At 36.0% G+C, this 19,242-nt stretch overlaps 1 protein-coding gene across 1 annotated transcript in view; it reads right to left on the reverse strand.

The window, feature by feature from the left end:
• Positions 1-541: 541 nt before the first annotated feature.
• Positions 542-19,242, reverse strand: part of LOC131591580 (lysine-specific demethylase 7A-like) — a 61,788-nt gene continuing 43,087 nt past the window's right edge. The window contains exons 11-20 of the mRNA XM_058862405.1: positions 16,428-16,517; positions 15,353-15,562; positions 14,647-14,771; positions 13,993-14,150; positions 10,710-10,807; positions 8,289-8,437; positions 7,943-8,151; positions 7,533-7,618; positions 6,157-6,433; positions 542-5,547 (exon numbers count right to left, since the gene is read on the reverse strand). Coding sequence (XP_058718388.1) covers positions 5,453-5,547; positions 6,157-6,433; positions 7,533-7,618; positions 7,943-8,151; positions 8,289-8,437; positions 10,710-10,807; positions 13,993-14,150; positions 14,647-14,771; positions 15,353-15,562; positions 16,428-16,517 — 1,497 coding nt within the window. The 3' untranslated portion in view covers positions 542-5,452. The remainder of the gene's footprint in view (positions 5,548-6,156; positions 6,434-7,532; positions 7,619-7,942; positions 8,152-8,288; positions 8,438-10,709; positions 10,808-13,992; positions 14,151-14,646; positions 14,772-15,352; positions 15,563-16,427; positions 16,518-19,242) is intronic.

Here is a 19,242-nt window from a genome sequence, read left to right on the forward strand (position 1 = left end):
CAAAGCAAGTATGGCTAAGCATATGTAAGTGTGAAAGAGAAAGCTCTTCCAGAAACTGCACATGCTTCAAGGAAAAAGAAAAAAAACAAAACAACCAACAAATCAAGAGCTGAGTCCGCCATCAGTAGTGTGAGACAAACCTGAACAAAAGCCAAGAGCAAGAATACAAAAATACCATTTGACACCCTTCTTACAGATCTAGATCTGATAATACGATGAATCACAAACACTTCCATCTCCTTTTTAGATTAGGATTCAAAAAGAATACACACATCTTCACAAAATGCATTTAGTTGCCACATAATATACTTGGATTGAAATGAAATTTGCACTTTGAAAAAATGTTTAAAAAAAATGGTATGAGAATATTTCCTCACATTTCTCCACAAAATTTCTTCTTTAAAATGTGTCAAGCAAAGGGTACAGAGATTGGACCTACAAAAGCATTTCTCTCCTGATGATATTCTGTACATTTTACTGTATTTACACTGAAGTAAATGAGCAGAAGTCTGAAGAAATTAAACACTTTCGAGTGCTAAAATCAAAACATAAGCATACAATTTTTTAATTTCAGTATTTTAAAGTACAGAAAGTGGAAACTATGAATATCAAATACAAATTTAAACAAAGCCACTTGTCCTCCCCTAGAATAGTCAATGTGAACTACTTATAGAAACTTACAAATTTAAAGTAAAATCAAAACAAAATAAATACTGTACATACACTTTCCCTGCCTGCAGGCAAAAGAGGATGGGAAATACTGTTATGAATTGAAAAAATGCTCTTAAAGCTGCAGCATCCCATTTCCCAGCCAATACTTAACACAGTAGTGCGTTTCTGTAAAAAGGAAGACACACATACACCGACCCCTACTGAGCAGACAAGCTAGTATTTTGAGAAACATTAAGAAGGAAAGACAGAAATTAGACTATGAGAGTAGAAAAGGGGGGAAGACAAATGGGCCAGCAAAACATTACTACAAAACTAGTAAATATAGCCAAGAACTAGCCCCATTTTTTTTTCAAATTCCATGTTTTTTTAAAAAAAAAAAAAGATTCACCAAAGCATTGGCAGCAATAGACATTTCCCAGCAGAAGTGACAATACATATCAATATAATCTCTTAAAGTGATCCCTTTCATTCCCTTCCCACAGCATGAAATTCTTATGGCTTAATTTATATTAAAAGTAGAAAAAGTCCTTTCTTTTCCAAATAGAAATGCAGCCTATGAAGAATGCATCTCCTTATCAGTGCTACTTTCATTTCCCATCCACTGCATGACTTATCATTCATACTCTCCCACAAAGAGGGTTACCAGGGTGGTTTGTTTTGTTGGGTTTCTTTTTTGGAAAAATGGATGTTGCAGCTTTTCATCTTGTTTAATGATAAACAGTAAGGCCCTTGGTTCCATTTATATTTCTTCTGTCAAAAAGTAGTGCTGGGCTCCCTCAGCCCCACAGCTACAAACAGCTTTTAATGGTCTGGAAGTATTATGTGAATGACATTCTGGAAAGACACAAGGCTTGGGGGTCCTGGTGGGAGTGTGAAGGGACAGGTGGGCATGTGGAGCCTAAAGAGGGCACTGGGTCATTCTAGTTTCAGCTCTGCTCAGTCTCCACCGCAAAAGGGGGTAGGTGAGATTCTAACCAGCTCTGGCTTTGAAATCCTGCAAGAATTTTCAACACTTGCAACTTTATGGTCTTGTAAGTGAAGGTAGCTTACACCTTAGAGCAAAGCCCAGGGAAAGCTGAAGCATCTAAAATGTGATCATGACACTGTGTTCTCTTACATCTCTACCAAAGGTAAACACTTCAACCACCAAAAAATAATTAAAAAATAAAAATACTCAAAACCCCCCATGTGATCAGAAAGCAACAATTTTAACTCTCAACATCTAACCCTTCCACAATTCTCTTTAAGAATTAATTCATGGAGAGTATTATAGGTTGCATAGGTAATCTACCTCAGAGGTCAACAAAGGCTACCCTGTAGCCAGGGTTTATTAGCAAGTACAGTAGGAGAAGAAAAGGGAAAGTTGCTGGAAGAGTCTTTGATATAGTTTCTAGGTGGTCTTTCCATTTTCATATTTGTTTCTTTTTCTTGCAATTGTAGGAACGTGAGAACTTAAGAGAGTGGGAAAACCCCTACAATATTTCGTTTCCTATTGTTCTGCCTAGAAAAAAAAAATAAAAATTGAGTTTTATGCCAAATGTGAGTTCTCTGACTTTTCAAAAAAGATTATCCTTGAAAACAAGTTACCATAGCAGGCGTAATTTGCTGTTGTCCAGCCAGTGTTCCCCTACTCCCTCCCTCTTCCACCCCAAGTGAGACAGCAAGAAAAAAAATTGGGCTTTTTCTCTCCACTACAACAACACAAGGTTCAGTCCATCTACAGAAAGATTGGTGCAGAAGTGATTTCAGCTAGAACACAATAAATACATCTCTACATACAAGTACACAAAACAAGTGAGGTCACCACATCCTCTTCATGAGCTACCAGGGGATTTATTTTTTCCCCTTTGTTGTTTTCCTATTTTTTTTTAATACTGCTCAACATGGCAATTTCTTTTGAATTACTTATTTCTGAGTTGGAACATCAGATTTAACTTCTGCTGGAAGCATGGATATTTGAAGAAAATGGGAATGAACCTCTGCCTGTTGACAGTCTGTGAAGAGACTACTACATAAATTCATGACAGTGGAGAGCCACTTGGAAAAAAAAAAGGTAGAAAATTAGAGTAAAAGAAAGGATAAAACCAAGAAGAAATAATATATATGGGTCCAGCCATATCTATGTTTCAACAGTAAGATACAGATAAATAGCGTGGATGGTCAGAAAAGGGACTTTCTATAAACCAATCACATGTATAAGGAAGCATACTCTGTATTTTAAAATTCCTTACTCCAGATTCTATTCTGGTATACTTTTACTTCAGACAAAAATCTCTCTTTAAGGAGAGAGAACTCATACTTTATTCTGCTCTGAATCTTGACTGCTGCCCTAAACTGGAATTTTCTATCATTAGAAATTGTACAGCCAGCAGGAAGGAAACAGTCTGGTTCAATATGCTAAAGCTAAAACAGTTTCCACAGCCTGGCAGGCATTAAACCATTTGCTCCAGTTTAAATGAAGAGAAAATTTATATGGGTATATAATTTTAACTAATATTGACAATATAGTTTATTTCTTTGACTTACTTTGGTGAGAACATATTAGAAGAGAGTTAATATAGTCTCTTTTAACTATTTCCATCTAGAAAACATAGCACCTGAGAACAGCAAGTCCTTATAGTCATTTTCAGCACCTGTAGAATACTTCTTAGCTTATCTTCTACTTTTTAGAAATCCTTGACTACCTCCATTCCCAATATTCTAAAGGTTGATAACTTGCGTTAAATTAAAAAAAAAATTAAAAATACTAAAAACTTGCTTTTGTGAAACATTAATCAACAAACAAAAAAAGTTCAAAAATTCATCCATACAAGTCACAAAACAAGTCATGTTGTCATAATGTAAAAGTAGGGCTGCAAAAAACACTCCTAAACTATAATTTTCAAGCTCCAGATAAAGTAAAGCTATGAAGGCTACCTGACTTTTTTGCAGTGGCACTATATTTTGATGTTTCTCCATTTAGAAACAGGGTAACAATGGTAATTGGTTCCAACCCTGCAGCAATAAAGGACACCTGACATCAGAACTATTTCCACAAATTTCTAGAGGCATTCATAATCTAGCCTAAATAAAAATAACTTTGCACAAATATTCTGAAAATAAAACTGACTTTGTTTCCAAACTACATGAGAATATTATTCCAGTATAGGATATGGAGGAAGGAAAAATTGGTGTGGAAAATTAAAATCAATTTGATGTCTTAGACAGCTATGCAGGGGTATTTTTACTCTTACAAATAAAAAAACCAAACAAACAAACAAACAACAAAAAAAAACTCAACCAACAATATTGTTGTCACTAGCATATTAATGTTTACATTTGGCTGGACCCTGCAAAATGCCCTTTTTCCAGAATCAAGTAAAAGTATTCCCCTTTCTGCCTTCATCCCCGTCCGTCAAAAGTTAAATATTTAATTTTATATTACAGAAAAATACAAATTTTAAATCAAAATTATTTACAATAATTCAGAATTGGCATTTGCTATCAGTTCTGTATGAAGCCTGACGCAAACAATCATTCTGATACCAGTAAGCTACTTAAATGCTTATATATATATGGACCAGTTAAGACTTTTAATTTGCTGTCTCGCCCAGCTTTGAAAGCAACACGTTCTCCTGCTTTCATGACTCTTCAGTAAAATGTGTTTAACATACAATAACAACACTTCAATGCTTCTTCCATGCTACATTAAGTAAAATGCCAAATCTTATGACTGCAATGAGTATCTTACGAGTTATTTGAGAGCAACTGTTCTGAAGAAACATTTATCGTAACTGATGTCCCCGTTCCTCCAAAAGATATATTGGATCTTCCTCCTTTGTACCAACTCTTAAATAACTTCAACAAATACAGTTTCAGGGAGTCTTTTTATAGAAGAAAACCATCACAGACAGATCATCAGGAGGAAAATATGTACTCAGATTTGGAGGAAAGAGGTGGAGTTTAAAACAAGTTAGCTACTGGACTGACATAAGAAAATTATTCTTTAGGAGTCTCTTCTAGTCCATTAAATAAATAAATCTGATATTAAAAAGGACAAGTCAAAAAATAATCAAGCTGGCAGAGAATAAGCAACTTGCAAGTCAACAGAAGCCCAGCCAACAGCTTACAAAAAGCAGGAAAAAATAAAAAGATTCCTTATGCCTTAATTTAAAAAATAATTAATAATGCATCTCATCCCTATTTAAGACTATAACCTGAATACCAAATTTAGGAGTCCAGACTAATCACAATTAATGTGGCTCTCCACTGCACCAAACACACATTATCAAAACAATTTAAAACTTTCACATTATTAAATCTAAATTAATAACCCCCCCACAGAAAAAGTCTTCCAAATAAATAGTTTCTTAAATGAATTTTAAAGTTGTGAAAAATCTATCAGAAATAAATTATTGATAAACCACCTTCATCATCTTCCCCTCATTAATTTAGGTCAGAAACTACCAGCAACAAATGATAATCAAGCCCTGATGAGAGACTATTTCTCACAGTCCATGTCTCTCTGAAGATTTCCCCGTTCCCGTATGGTTATTGCTGAGCAGGTGTGGCACAGTGAAAATGCAGCATTGGGTTGGGTTTTTTTGTGTGTTTTGTTTTTTTTTATTTTTTCTTTTTTTTTTCTTTTCTCTTTTTCTTTCTTTCTTTTGTTCATCAGGCAGTGTTTTCTATGGTACATGCAAGTCTGCTTCAAGCAGAGGAGTAACAGCAGCTCCAGGCTCTGTTGCCCTCAATACTGGTCTGTGTAGGAAAGACAGCAGTAGTAGAAGTAGCAGCTACATTAAACAAAGAAGCGTGCATGGCCATTCCGGTTCAGCTTCAGGATCTTCCCAAGGCGCTGTTTAGCAGTTGCCATTCCTTTCTTTGGACGTTTGCCTGAAAAACCCAAGCAAGTACTTCAATCAGGAATTTCAGAATGAATTTTAATCATTGGAGAGCAATGGTGAAACCCAGCTTTCAAGCTGAAGAAGGCAACATTTTCACCAGAATCAGTTTGAAAAACAAATAGGGAACCAGAATAACTAAAAAAAAAACACCCCCAGGAACTGTTTTCTCTAAACTCTGGCTAGAATTATCATAAATAAAATGAGTATATTATTTACAAATATTTCCAGTCTATGAAGGGCAGTGGGTGTAGTAGGGGAGAACTTAAACTGAGCTTGCTGAATTTTACTCAAGTTATTCCCTTGAGTAAATTATAGAATATAAACCAGAAACTAAAACCTACATAATATGCTCATCAGACTATTTCTAAAGTGTAAAGAGTTTCTAAACCTTCATTGCAACATGCAAATCTGATCCAGGCCAGTTAGATCTTTCTTAATTCCTCCCCATATTCTGTACCAGAATTTGACTCTCCACCACAGCATGCTCACTTGGTATTTCCCCTCAAGGTCTAATCCTGTCCTTCACTCAGTTTCTGCATTTAGTCTTTTACTTCCCTCCCCTGGCCCACTTTGGCAAGGGGATGGAGATAAGCACTACCTTTTGTTGCCTGGTTGCTGATAGGGGGTGGATTTGATGCTGGCCTCTTTGTTGGGTGCAGTGGTACAGACAAGGATGTTTCACCATAGGGCCTGTCAGGGCTAAGGCTGCCATCACTCAGCTGACATTCTGCTTGCATCAGGCTGGAGTCTCGTGTGTATTTGCCATGCTGAAAACTCAAGCTGTTGCTGTGGACTATGCTTCTGTTATCCTGAACCTTAAGACTGGCTTCTGATGAACCCTCCTTCTTGATATATTTTTGAGTCTTATTTGCATCCTAGTACAGAAATGAGAAGAAAGATGTACAAGTTAGTAGCTTCTGGCTACAGGTTCACTCCAATTTTTCCAATTATACAACCGTGTCTTTGAAACAGATATTTCAGTTCCACCAGTATCTGACCATTTTATGAGTCCATTGTTTCTTTTAGGATACCTCTTAAAGATAACATACAAACAACATTGTCACTGTGCAAGCTTTTCCATATGAACCTAAGGGCAATGCTGCAGTTTAAGTACACATACTAACATGCTCAACTCCTCTACCTTTCCTTTTCAGTTTGCAGTGTCCAAAACAAATGCAATTGCTCTTGATTAAACCAGCCACTATAACAAGCCATACCGCTATCACTTACTGCTTTAATTGGTCATTTGTTTTCAATATTCAGCTAATGAAAGAATAAATCCTAAATTGGGAATTACAGATTGTAAAGGAGTACCATGTAGTCAGATATTCTTACAAAGCAAACACTACAAAGCATGGAGTTAAAAACAGTGCTATTTAATGGCTGTAATCTTTTCAATTTCAGTTGTTCTAGTTAATTAATTATTCTAATACTTCTAATACAGACAAGTTCAGAAATATTTAAAAAGTTCAGAGTATAAGACACAACCCTTTATTCCTTGCTGGAGTCCATCTGGACACCAAAAAACAAAAATATTCCTACTTGCCAGCTGTTGAAAGCTATCAGTTTAGCAGTACCAATTTCCTAGGCAAGTATCTTTACTATACATACTATCAACATGTTCACTTGTTCTGATGTTCTGGCTGGGAATAACAATGAATAAACAACAAAGTGCTTTCCCAGTTAGAATAAATATAAATTCACACATTTTTAATGCAGTATTTTTTATTTTTCAAGATACTACCCTGAACACCTTTGTATTAGGTACTATGAGAGAAAAGAATTTGAAAGCAAAAAACCTGACTGAAATAACAGTGAAAAAATGCATGACAAAAATAACCCAGTTACCAGAACCAGAAGTATCTGTCGCACACATAGTGTGTAAAGACCCATCCACCATGCCTTCTGTACTTACAATTTCATGATCTCTTCTCCTATCAAAATGTGCTCAATATGTTGTAATCATTGCTTTACCTGAGGGGTAATCCTCGAAGCTTCATTCAGGTGTCTAGTCCATGATGAAGTTCCCAAGTCTCCTTCCTCCTCCTTCACAGACCTACCTAAAATGAAGTTCAACAAGCTCAAATTTTAATACGTTCAATCTAGCCACAAGTTTCCCATTCTTGTAAGAATGTCACAAAACTTTAAGATGGAAATATTTAGAAGGGGTATTCTGATGACAAGCTAAGTTTGCTCATTTTCAGTTTTTATAGAAAAAAACCCACCAACAAAGCAAAACCACAGAATACACCTGATTGTCCATCTGATTTATTTCAAAGCTACTAATCTAATAACTACATATCTAAAAATGTAACTTTAATTGATTATTCTGAGCACTGTGTCCAAATGCAGAGAGCAGCAGTGTCCTTAGTTGAGATACTTACCACATTCTATGGTTTTGTGGCTCTGAGATGGCTGTCTGTCTTTATGCCGACTCCTGGGGTAGCTTCTGTGTTCCTGAAGAGAGGTTCTTTTATTTGTGCAGTCTGTGCTTTGAGTATGACCTGGTAAACATGTAGTATAGTGCAATCCTGCCATAGAAAGCATGCCCTGAATAGCTTCTTCTTCTGTACTTGTCGAGGTAGGACATTCCCTAGGAAAGTCAAGAGAGTAGTAAGCAGTTCAAAACAGAGCCCTTTGAAGGACTGAATTTACATTGCTATAAAGTAGAACCATAAATATATGCTACAAGATCAAACAGTTTATAAAAAATTCCCACAATGTACTTACTTTTTACTGGGAGTTTCATTTCTGGATGGCTTCTGGGTATTTTGACAAAGATCTCTTGTGACCTTAGATTCCTCTTTGAAATTTGATGTTACTTCCTGCTTCTCTTCATCACCTGAGCTTTCTGACTCCTCTGTGGAGGAATCCTTCTGCTGAAACAAGAGGAAATAGTATGCAAAATGGTCAGCAGACCTCCTAAGTGGAGACTCTACCTTAAGTTATGCTAAGTGAAGAGTTCAAAAGCTTCAAGGTCCAACTTTTTTGTATTTACAGTATCCAGAATGCAGTTAATCTGAATATAGTGTCTGAGATGCTAAACGTTCAAATTTTGTAATACTGATAAGTACATGTTCCACAATACAGAAAGTATCTCCAAAATCCATTTTTCACAAAGCACCACACATATTACACCATACACAGATCCCTGCCTTCTCTTGAATGAGAGAATTATTCTTATCTTCAATATTCAAAATACGGAAAAAAAAAATTACGGTAGTATGGTTTCAAGCAGCAGAGAAATTGATGCCTATTATATATTATAGGACACATTCTGCCTCAGAAAACTGCTTCTGGTTCCTGCTCTCACCAAATATAACTTTCAACAGCACCATCTCTGATGAATGACAGATGCTCTCAGGTAAATCCAGAAGACAACGAGAACAGAGACACAACAGCTGTTGCCACTCTTACAGAGGCACAGCCTCATTTCATGAATGAAAGGGCTTTTCAGCTCCTGCTGAGATTACAGCTTGTATGGGCAGGAGTTTCTCAAAGGTGGAGCAACCATATGTGACTCAATATGCCTTTACAGGAAGCAAGGGCTACAGTACATATGTTCCATCTTGGTAATTCAGACTAATCTATTTTCAACAAGTACAGAGAACATCACAATTTTTTTTTTCAAGATAAGGCATATATGTGACACTCAACAGAGGTTTTGAAAACAGAAGATCAGAACATGGAGGAGTGATAATCCTTAAAGACTGACACAGCATTATCCCCACCATCAAAACCAGAACTGGAATGAAGTGCATTTTATCACTAAGAGGTATATTTATACAATAGTTTCATTCACATGAGCAGCTTCCTAAACTTTGACCCTTAATTATAACCATGATTCAGTGTTAGTAATAAAGGTATATTTTGTTAAGATCCTCTTCAGTACAATAAAAAAAATTTAAAGGATTTCCAGGTGCTAGTGAGAGAATTAATTTTGGATATGTTATTACATATATGTATACAAAAGACAAATTTCAACATGCAGAAAAGTTATTCCATTAGATACTATTAGAAATTAAAAAGTAGGAGAACATGGAAAGAAGAGAGTAAGTATAGCATAAATATAAAACATTCACTCATTTACAAAGTCATACAAAATTGGCTGTATTCTCCTCCAAAGATGAAATACATCACTTCTGAGTAACTACTGATTCTGTGCATTAGAAAAGGAAACCTTCTGAGCCAAAGTTGCTGGCAATGCAGTTTAGGAAACCAGAAGATACCACACCATGAAGATTCCTATCACTTACTCCAACATCTAGATTAGGTAATGATGAAAGACAGCAAGTAACAAAATAAAACCTTGACCAGCATGGAAAAGCAGGAATTTGAAGACTTCTTGTAAAATCATATAATAGGCTGACAATTGAAAGAAAGACCAAGGCATTAGCCTTCCAGAAGCATGAAACAAAAATGTGAAGTAATCACTTCACCTTACCACTAACTAATAAAAATTTTAATTACTAAGGACAAATCCAATTTGCAAATGAAAAAATAACTGAAGTATTTATAGACACATACACATGTCATAATTTTAAAATTTGTATTAAAAAATATTTGTAAATATCTATACATATATGCATATGTACATAAATGCATTCATACTTCATTAATTCTGAAGCAATGACCACAATCTAGACCCTCAAACAGAGGATTCCCATCTATTTCCAATAGTCTAAAATCCCTGAATAGGATTTAGCCACTTCAGGTTGTTTATAAAACTACACCTGTAAGATTGTTTCCTATTAACTATGCTCTAAAATGAAACTGTATAGTAGGTACACATAATTCGAATGATGAAATTTAGACTTGTTATCAAAGAAATAATAAAGCAACTAGGATCTGACTTTTCTCAGACTTTGCTTATTCCAGAACAGGGCTCATCCTCTGCCAACCCCACCTCAATGACAAAGAAGATAAAATTTGGCAAGATAGCATATCTTATCTTTTTTCTCAGCACTAGAATAAATGAAGAATGAAGCAGGATATTGGTTGAGATATTAATCTCAACAATAATTAAAGAACAAGAATTAAATACTTTGTTATGCCGCTTTAACACAAACTTTGACCAGATAAATCTGATGTACATGAGCAAAATTATATTTAATTGCTTTATTAATTTCTGAGACTTTTTTCTAGAGGTACCTGTGTAGTGCAATCAGGCTCAGATTCTTCTGAATCAGAAATATCAGAGTACTCTGAGGATCCATTCCTGAGTTCTGATTTCACACTTTCAAAGAACACTGCAGAGAGAAGAATTAAAATATAAGACACAACATCTACTACATTAAAATTTAGTAATTATTTTTTGAAGCAAAACCCAAGAAACACATTTTGGTTTTAACAGTCTGTAAACAAAGGCAAATGCACACAATGATCTGGTTCACAAGTTTGCTTAGGACAACAATGAGTTGTCTACTGCTGACCAATAGCCTCCTGAAACAATTGAGCTGATGAAGACAGGAAGAGAAGTCAGGTGTAGCAGGAGTTTATGTTTCTTTCTTCCACAGAGCACCCACTCCAGAAAGGGAACCTTGGGCAGTTTCTGCTTTTTTGTACAGGCTGGAGTCAGATCAGCTCTCACCAGCACATACCCTTAAAAGTCTGCATTTGTCCCAAAGAATGACAAGCAGGAAACACATTTCTAAGTCTTTGGATTCCAAGGCTCAAGGCCAGGGAGCAGTATGTATACCTGTGTCAAGGCTGCAGCAAAAATCTTGATTAAGTACAAATTCATTAAAGATGACAATGTGCAGTTCAAGTAGCACTAGTTTTTCAGAGAAAAGCAAAATAGGGTAAAAAAATTATGACTGTGTGTCAAGAAAATAGGGTCTAAAGAAAGGAATATAATTTTTTAAAGTATTTATAGTTCCATATGAAACAATGCTGAAAGAAAAGCTGCACAAATCAGAAATAATCACTAGATTGAAGACAAGTAAAATTGAAATGTTGGTTTGTTTTCAGCATAGTTTTATATGAAACCATATAAAAGAACACAATTCTTCCTAACTATAATTATGCAATAATAAGAGATGTACCTGTAACTATGTATACATTGCAATTCTAGTTGAGGTTTGCTCCTATTGAAGACTGTGGCAAAGATCACAATTAGGTAATAAATATACTTCAAGGGATACTACTGATTTCTAAACACTGCACAGTGATAATCACTTTCAGCAGCAGAAGAAAGCTAAAAGAGACTTCTCATCAGAAAGCGAGTAAATTGAACAGCTAGAGAAGACTAACTAAACCTAAGACAGTATTAGAAAGAACCACGAGCAATATCCAAGCACATTAAATGACCAACACCACTGCATAGGAAATGAAGCTATATAAAGTAATGCTCAACATATAACAATAAAATTAATATTTTTAATTACTGCAGCTCAACACAACCCAAGGGATTTCTGACAATAACTCATGCCTTTGGCTCATTTCAAAAAAGCAATTAAGATTCTAGGATAAGAAACAGCAGGAACAATACAGAAAACATAATTTTAGAGAACAAAAGAATTTTCCTTTAGACTACTATCTTTTCCAAGAAAATAAATGTCTCTGTATGCCTCCAAAGACAAAGAGAAATATTCCCAAAATGGGGTGAATGAGAGTAGTCATTATCTGTGAGATCAGTCTAAGACACTGTGAATTAAGAAAAATCTCAAATCATCTTCATCCACACAAATTACCTTGCTCAATTAAGGACAGCACTTGAACTTTGTCCCTCTGCTAATACTAGGTCACCATTTAAAACCAGGATCTTGGCACACAAAGCTCAACAGAGCTTGATCTGTTTAAAGGCATCTGTCTGTGGACATTCCTCTTGGCCTCAATCCCAATAAGAAAAATGCAAATTGGCAGCTGTTACAGGAACAGGTAATTCCTCTTCTGGAATTCTCTGCAGACAATGTCTTTCCCCTCTCTCTCTAGAGTCTCAGTTAAGGTAAAATAATCACACATAGGTAACAGGGAAGTCTGAAGACACTCAAGATTCAATTAAAAATATCAGCAATAGTCCTGAGTGCTCAATTTTTGGAAGAACAATCTCAACATTCACTTCTAATTCTAAGTACATTTACTACATTTGTATATTCACTGACATACTCATTCTGTATCAAATAAGAGCAATAATTTTGAAGAAAAGTTACCATTTCTCTGTATGATTTAATCTTTGATTCAAGTGCAAAATTTAGTTTGATTTACTTAGTTTAATTTTGGAAGTGCAAAACCACTACAGTAAGCCTTCACTCAACAAACTGCTTGCCCTGTTTCAAGAATACCCAAGAGAGACTTCTTTCATGTGCAGGTTTTTTCATACTGTCCTCTGTGACACCTGGAAGCAGAGTCAAGAGGGATTTTAGCTTGCTTTCTTAATGAAAATAATTAAATATTTTTTTCAGGCTGACAGCAGAGTCAAATGTTATGGACTGCTGTACAGGAAACTCAGGGAACTGTAAGTCTCCAGAGGAGTCTTACCATCTTTTAAGTGCTGACTTCAGTTTCTTAGTGCACACCTTCTGAGCCCTTTTAAGCTCTATGTGAAAGGATGTGACTTACAATTAAGCAGAGAGCTGAACAGCTATGTCAAGGACTAATTCTCACTGCACACAGATAAAATAGGCATGGGCAACAGGCATTCAATATTTTTACTTTACTAATACATTGTGTGATCAACACTGCTGAATATTTGGCAGGAGGGCCTGAGGCTACCAAAAGACCAAAAAAGATTACCTCCTAGTGAAGGGTGGTTTAAAGCACTGGAAAGTGGAGTTGAAGTGTTTTACAGGTTACCTAAATTCTTTCCAAACCTTGCAGATTACAAAGGTTGAATGCATAAGATTTTATTTATGTGAAATTATGTCTTATCACTTGTATAAAAAAAGCAATTCATTAGTAAAGCATATAAAACTGTATGATCAACTATGAAATTGTCAAAATGAACAGGAAAAGTAAAATATAAGACAATTTTAAAATTAGCTACATCTTTCAGTAGTTTTTTAAGATTAGCTACATCTTTCAGTGAATTGAAACTACAGTGAATTGATGGGATGAGCTTTTCACAATGAGGTGTATTTTAGTTTTAAAAACAAAATCATAATTCTGACATTATGAAGCAGATCCAGAATAACAAATACTCATCCAGAACATCAATTAAATCTCCACTGTGAAAAATGCTGTACATAGCATTCAATAGCATAACAGCATTCACACACTAACATAAAAGGCAAGTTTTACTTTTCATCTCTATCCTCTTAGTTTCTTCAGTAGACAGATAATATTTAAGAAATGTTTTGTGTAACTTCTAATATTACTCCTCTGATTTATTTCTTTATCCTCTTTATACTTAAGTTAGTCTGACTGAAATATTACAAATGCTACACCCTCACTGAGACCATCAAAATCAACTGATATGACTTGGAGAAAATCTTACTGTTCAGTGGCTTCTGGGCATCTGCATTCCCTTCTCCTTCAAACCCTGAGGGCTGGTCTTCTACCTTAACAGCTGTCTTTTTCGACCTTGTCCTGTCATCTTCATCTTCACTGTCCGCTGTGTAAAGACTTCGATCTGTAAATGGACGTCTCTCATCTCTTCTCACAAGGAAAAAAAAAAAAAAGTCAGTTTTTATTCTTAAAAACCTGAAGCAATTGTTTTCCTTTCATTAGTTACAATACACTCTCAAGGTAAAACACATTCTCTTATGCTCATCTTTTCATTCTGAATTTACTTCCTATGCAATGTCATTTCCATAAAGATACAAAGTTTAACACCAGAGTACTTGTAATGAGAACAACTCTCAAAGGTGGATACAAAACAACTTTTTCTACTTTGAAGCATTCCCTTCAGTACAGACCCCACTGAGTAAGGACTGACATGCTGTAACAAAGGAATATGCAAAGAATCCCTTCTTCTTCACTCCCTAACTGCGGCTCCACTAGGGGACAGCAGACACAGACATTCCTTCTGTATTCCTAATGTGCCTCTTACTGCTAAGAACTTAAGAGCTCTAGAAATAGAAATATTAACAATTAGCATACTCCAGACCATAATGACCAGGAAAAAGCATCCACAAGCAATCCTTTATACCTAATTATTCTTCCATTTGACAGCAGAAGGCGAAGATCATTGTCTTTTGTTCTCCATTCAGGTACTGTAGAAGAGGGCTGGAAGGGCTTGTTAAACCTCCCATTCAGTTTTGAGTTTGTGATATCCTAAAGAAGTAAAAGCAATTTTATTATTATTTATTCCTATAAACTTAATTGGTTTTCTGCACTCCATAAAAGATTAAATACACTACTAGGATGGCTACCACCTCCATAATCAACTGAAAAAAGCTCAGACAAAACAGGTTTGGACATAAAGAACTCACAACTATGCCTTCTCCCTGAATCATCTATACTCTCCTGAAGCACCTGAAATAAATACAACTTTCCTATAATACTCCTTTAATGTTTCCTTTGGAGAAATATCAGTAGACTCAGGCAAGCCAGAAGCTGGGCTTGGAACTGCTACAGCAGCTGCTAGATTGGGTATGTGCTCCCTGATATTAGAACCTCAGAACTGATTTAAAGGGCAGCGAAACATCAGTAATGGAAAGTAACTTGACTTAAGCAGAACTTCCTTAGCTCAAAGCAATTTACATTTGACATACACTCTGAAACAATCTATCCATATCTCATATGACGAAGAGTTCTAGTCTGTATTCTTACACATCTTAAAACCATTTTCTTTTCAACAGAGATCAGGAAACTGCTCTGGTTTTGTTTTTCCTTACACATAAGTTGATACTTGCCTCTTCCCATGGTGACATCTCAAGCCTTTTCAGTACCTCCCTAGTGTGGAGTTCCAGGATGTCCAGATTAGAAGGAGTTTTGGTAGCATGGTCTCGCAGCTTCCTCACCCTTCGTCTGGAGTGGTGAGGGGAAGCTGTTTCATGTGAAGATCGTGAAGTTGGAGACACACCAAGAATTCCCTGAGTTTTAACTAATTTGCTGTTTTCCTCCTGTAATTAAAAGCACTTTTCAGAATAGTCTCAGAGGAATAAATCCACATATTTAAGTGCTGCTTCTTATTCATCTAATTAAATGTAAATTATAAGGAAAATTGTTAGATGTTTTAGAGAAATAACTACATGTTTCACTTGGATTTAAGTTTAGTTCTACTGCACCTCTTTCTCATTTAAGGCTTTTATGCTGTTCCACAAGACCAGTGCCACCAAAACACAGTTTTATTCAGGAAGGTAGCACAGGGTAGACATGTATTGTACACAACAGATCACATCCCCTCAGATCCATTCTCTTCACATGGAGATGTGAGAATTTTTCAAGAATCAATAATCACTGAAGAATAAAGGAATAAAACACTGGTACGGGAAAGCAAAAAAAAAAAAAAAAAAAAGCAAAAAAAAAAAAAAGCAACCCTCCCCCACTGACTATATAACACACAGCCACAAACAGAAGAGTGAGCAAAATGATGACAACTGGACCCGAACTAACAAGTAGATAGCAGAATGAAATATGCACAGACTATCAAATGAAAGTCTTTAAAAACACATTAACAATAATTAAGTAGCCATAAGTAGCTACATTTTAGAAAAACTAACCTACAAATAATTTCACCATTAAAATCTAAAAAAAAATTTAGTTTTAATTTTTAAAAAATACATAAAGCACTCACTATCCATTTTCCTTATCTGAAATACCCATAGTTTAGTATTCCAAACAGTTTTCCTCTTGATGTTCTATTATTAAATGAATGGTAAATAAATAAAAAGGTGAATATGGTAAATCAGAAGCATAACTACGATGGAGTTCCCTGATTCAAAGTTTATTTTCTGAAGGCTTACTTAGGGTGGCCTCTGTTCTTACCTCTACAGAACGAATCACTTTAGAAAGCTCTTTGATGAGATGCCCAGGCCTAATGTTGTCTGGAATTTCAAAGGCATGTTCTGTTACAAGCTGTATGCAAAGGGGGAAGAAAAGATACTCAGTTTGGGATTTTTTTGCCCCCAGATAAAAGCAGAAATAATATGAAATACAAAAAAAACTACATGGGAAAACAATAGAAGTAAAAGAAAACCCAGATTCATTTCTGTAATGACAGAATGACAGTAAACTGCCACGACTAATATACACACACAGTAGCTTCCAGTCCAAGCTTTAGTAGTCACCACATATCCCTCAATGTCTCCAAGAATCCAAAGAAGAGATGACACAAAGCCATACTGATGATCACTTATTTTTTTTACCCTCATTGCAGTAATCACTTTCTTTCCCTTTACCATGGTCAGTATAGAGCAATATTTCCAACATTCATTAGAGTCGTAACTTTAAAAATACCTTAAGACAAAGGGTATTTCACCCTGATGAAAATTCAATCTCAAGAGCAAATCAAGAATAATCATGAGTAACCAAGATTCAGATTTTTTAGACATCTTCCTGACATCCAGTTCTTAAAAATTACCTTCTTAGCTTATTTAAGATCTAATAGGTTGGAGAATGCAACTCAGGAAAAAAACCTATTCCTTATAAAAAATGTAGAAAGCTGTAAGAGTTTATGTTCCCTTTAACCCTATGAAACCATATCAGAGACAGATTTCATACACACACACACACACAGTAGAAGTCCAAATACTCTACAGTTAGATTTAGCAAAATATTTCATATGTGGTTTAAATGTCCCTCAGAACACTTTTAGTTAGAATTAAACAGATAAAATATCATGTAACACACAGGCTAGATGACTGACATGAATTCCTGTAACCAACTATTTCAATGGAAAAATATCCCAAACACTTTCAGCTACCCACATTTCTAAAATGAGATTCGGCAGCAAAATGATTGCTAGAAGCAATTCAGTACTTTATGTGCATTTCATTGAACCTGGCTTCCTCTCAGTCATTAAAACAAATGCTTTCTTCCCCTCCCAAAAAAACACAACACCAACATATAATCATGATATGATTATTCATTTCAGTGCCCCTAATTCCACAGGGAGGATTAAATCAGCTGCTATTATTTCCCATTGTTCATTCTTTGAATGTATCATACCTCTACACATTCACCCTGGAGAAAACAGCAGCCCTGTCACTAAACTGTATACTTTTTCCATCAAGTTATTGGTCACTTTAGGACCATTCAATCCTTCCTACTTCCCTCTCTCAGAAAAAGATGTTTGAAATTCTCTAGAAAATGGCACAAAACAATCCTCTAGGATAATTCACCTATGTTGAAAAGACATACTCCATGACACAAATGTGAAAGCTCACGAGAGAGGTTCTCATTTGAGCAGAACATATTTGCCATTTTTCAGGAACTGTCTGAAATCCTCAGCATGAACAGATCATCAGCAATGTACAAAGCTATTCCTGCCCTCACCTACCTACAATTCCAAACCTATCACACACGTGGTCTGCTGCAAAGCAAGACTGGCTCAAGGATGAAGCAGGAGCCAGAAAAGTATGCAATGAAATGCAATGAAGAAAATGGACGCAAGGTATGAAACATGATAGCTGGTGGGATGCAGACAACACTGTGGCTAAATCACTGATGCTCTGCACTTCACTCACAATGGCTGTCTGTTCATCCAGTGGTTTGGGAATACCCATAGGTCTCATTAATAAGCGTTCAGAATGCAGCAAGTGCAATTGATTTTTCTTCCACAGAGAAGCAGAAAACATATCACATTCCACATTCCAAAATACTTAATGACTTACTAGACAGAACACAAATGCTACAATACTACACAGTGGCAATCTAGAAAAAAGGAATTTGGATGCAATTTCAAATCAAAGTAAGGATTTATATAGGCTATGTTTGATCTCAGGTCAATAGCCTGATCACTTGGCTTGCTTATTTATCCATGCCACAGATGCAGAGATGGGTTGGGTTCCCACATGGTTTAACAGCTTAGGCCCAACATCCTGTAAACACTGTGACATTGCTTGCTAACTAGCACTCATCCAGAACAGCAGAGAACAAGAGACACTGGAGAACCAACTCCGAAGGCTGGCAGAGCTTCATCTGGGATTGGTAATGCTACACAGGCTGGAGCCCAGCACATTCCACACGTAAAACACTTCTGCATTTGTACCTCATGTTCACTTCCACAGAGCTCATCCTGTTGGATGCAGCATTATGCAATTATCATACATGTTGCATAATAGTTCTCCTACAAGAAGAATTTGTGGGCAGAAAGAGCAGAGAGCTCCCACAGAGTCAGTTCAAGTTTGGCTTGCAACAAGGCAGTATCACAGGCAGCAACAAACTACAATTAATACCCTCAGTCAGAAGCAAACTGCCTGTCAGTGAACAGCACTTCCCAGGAGCACTGGTTCCAATAGGGCTTATAAGCATAGGCACATGAAAAAACACAGGGAGTTAGACCAGACCCCATTCTGTGCCGAAACAAAAAAGCTTTCCTGGACAGAAGAGCACCAGGAAAGCCAGCCCTGATGGCACACTTATGGTTTTACAAGGGTCAATCAGTGCTGAGCAAAGACAGTATCCAACTGAAGTTAATATTCCTCAATCTGAATCTAAACTGACTCTTTAGAAGGTGTAGCTGAAATATGCTTTCCACACCACCAACATGAATGGAAAATGCTAAACACCATGGCATTTCATCCCTCCACTGCCTCAGACTAGGATTAATTGCCTATATAAACACACTTCTTAGAAAAAG

The sequence above is a fragment of the Poecile atricapillus genome, chromosome W (assembly GCF_030490865.1).
Source record: "Poecile atricapillus isolate bPoeAtr1 chromosome W, bPoeAtr1.hap1, whole genome shotgun sequence".
Lineage (NCBI taxonomy): Eukaryota > Metazoa > Chordata > Aves > Passeriformes > Paridae > Poecile > Poecile atricapillus.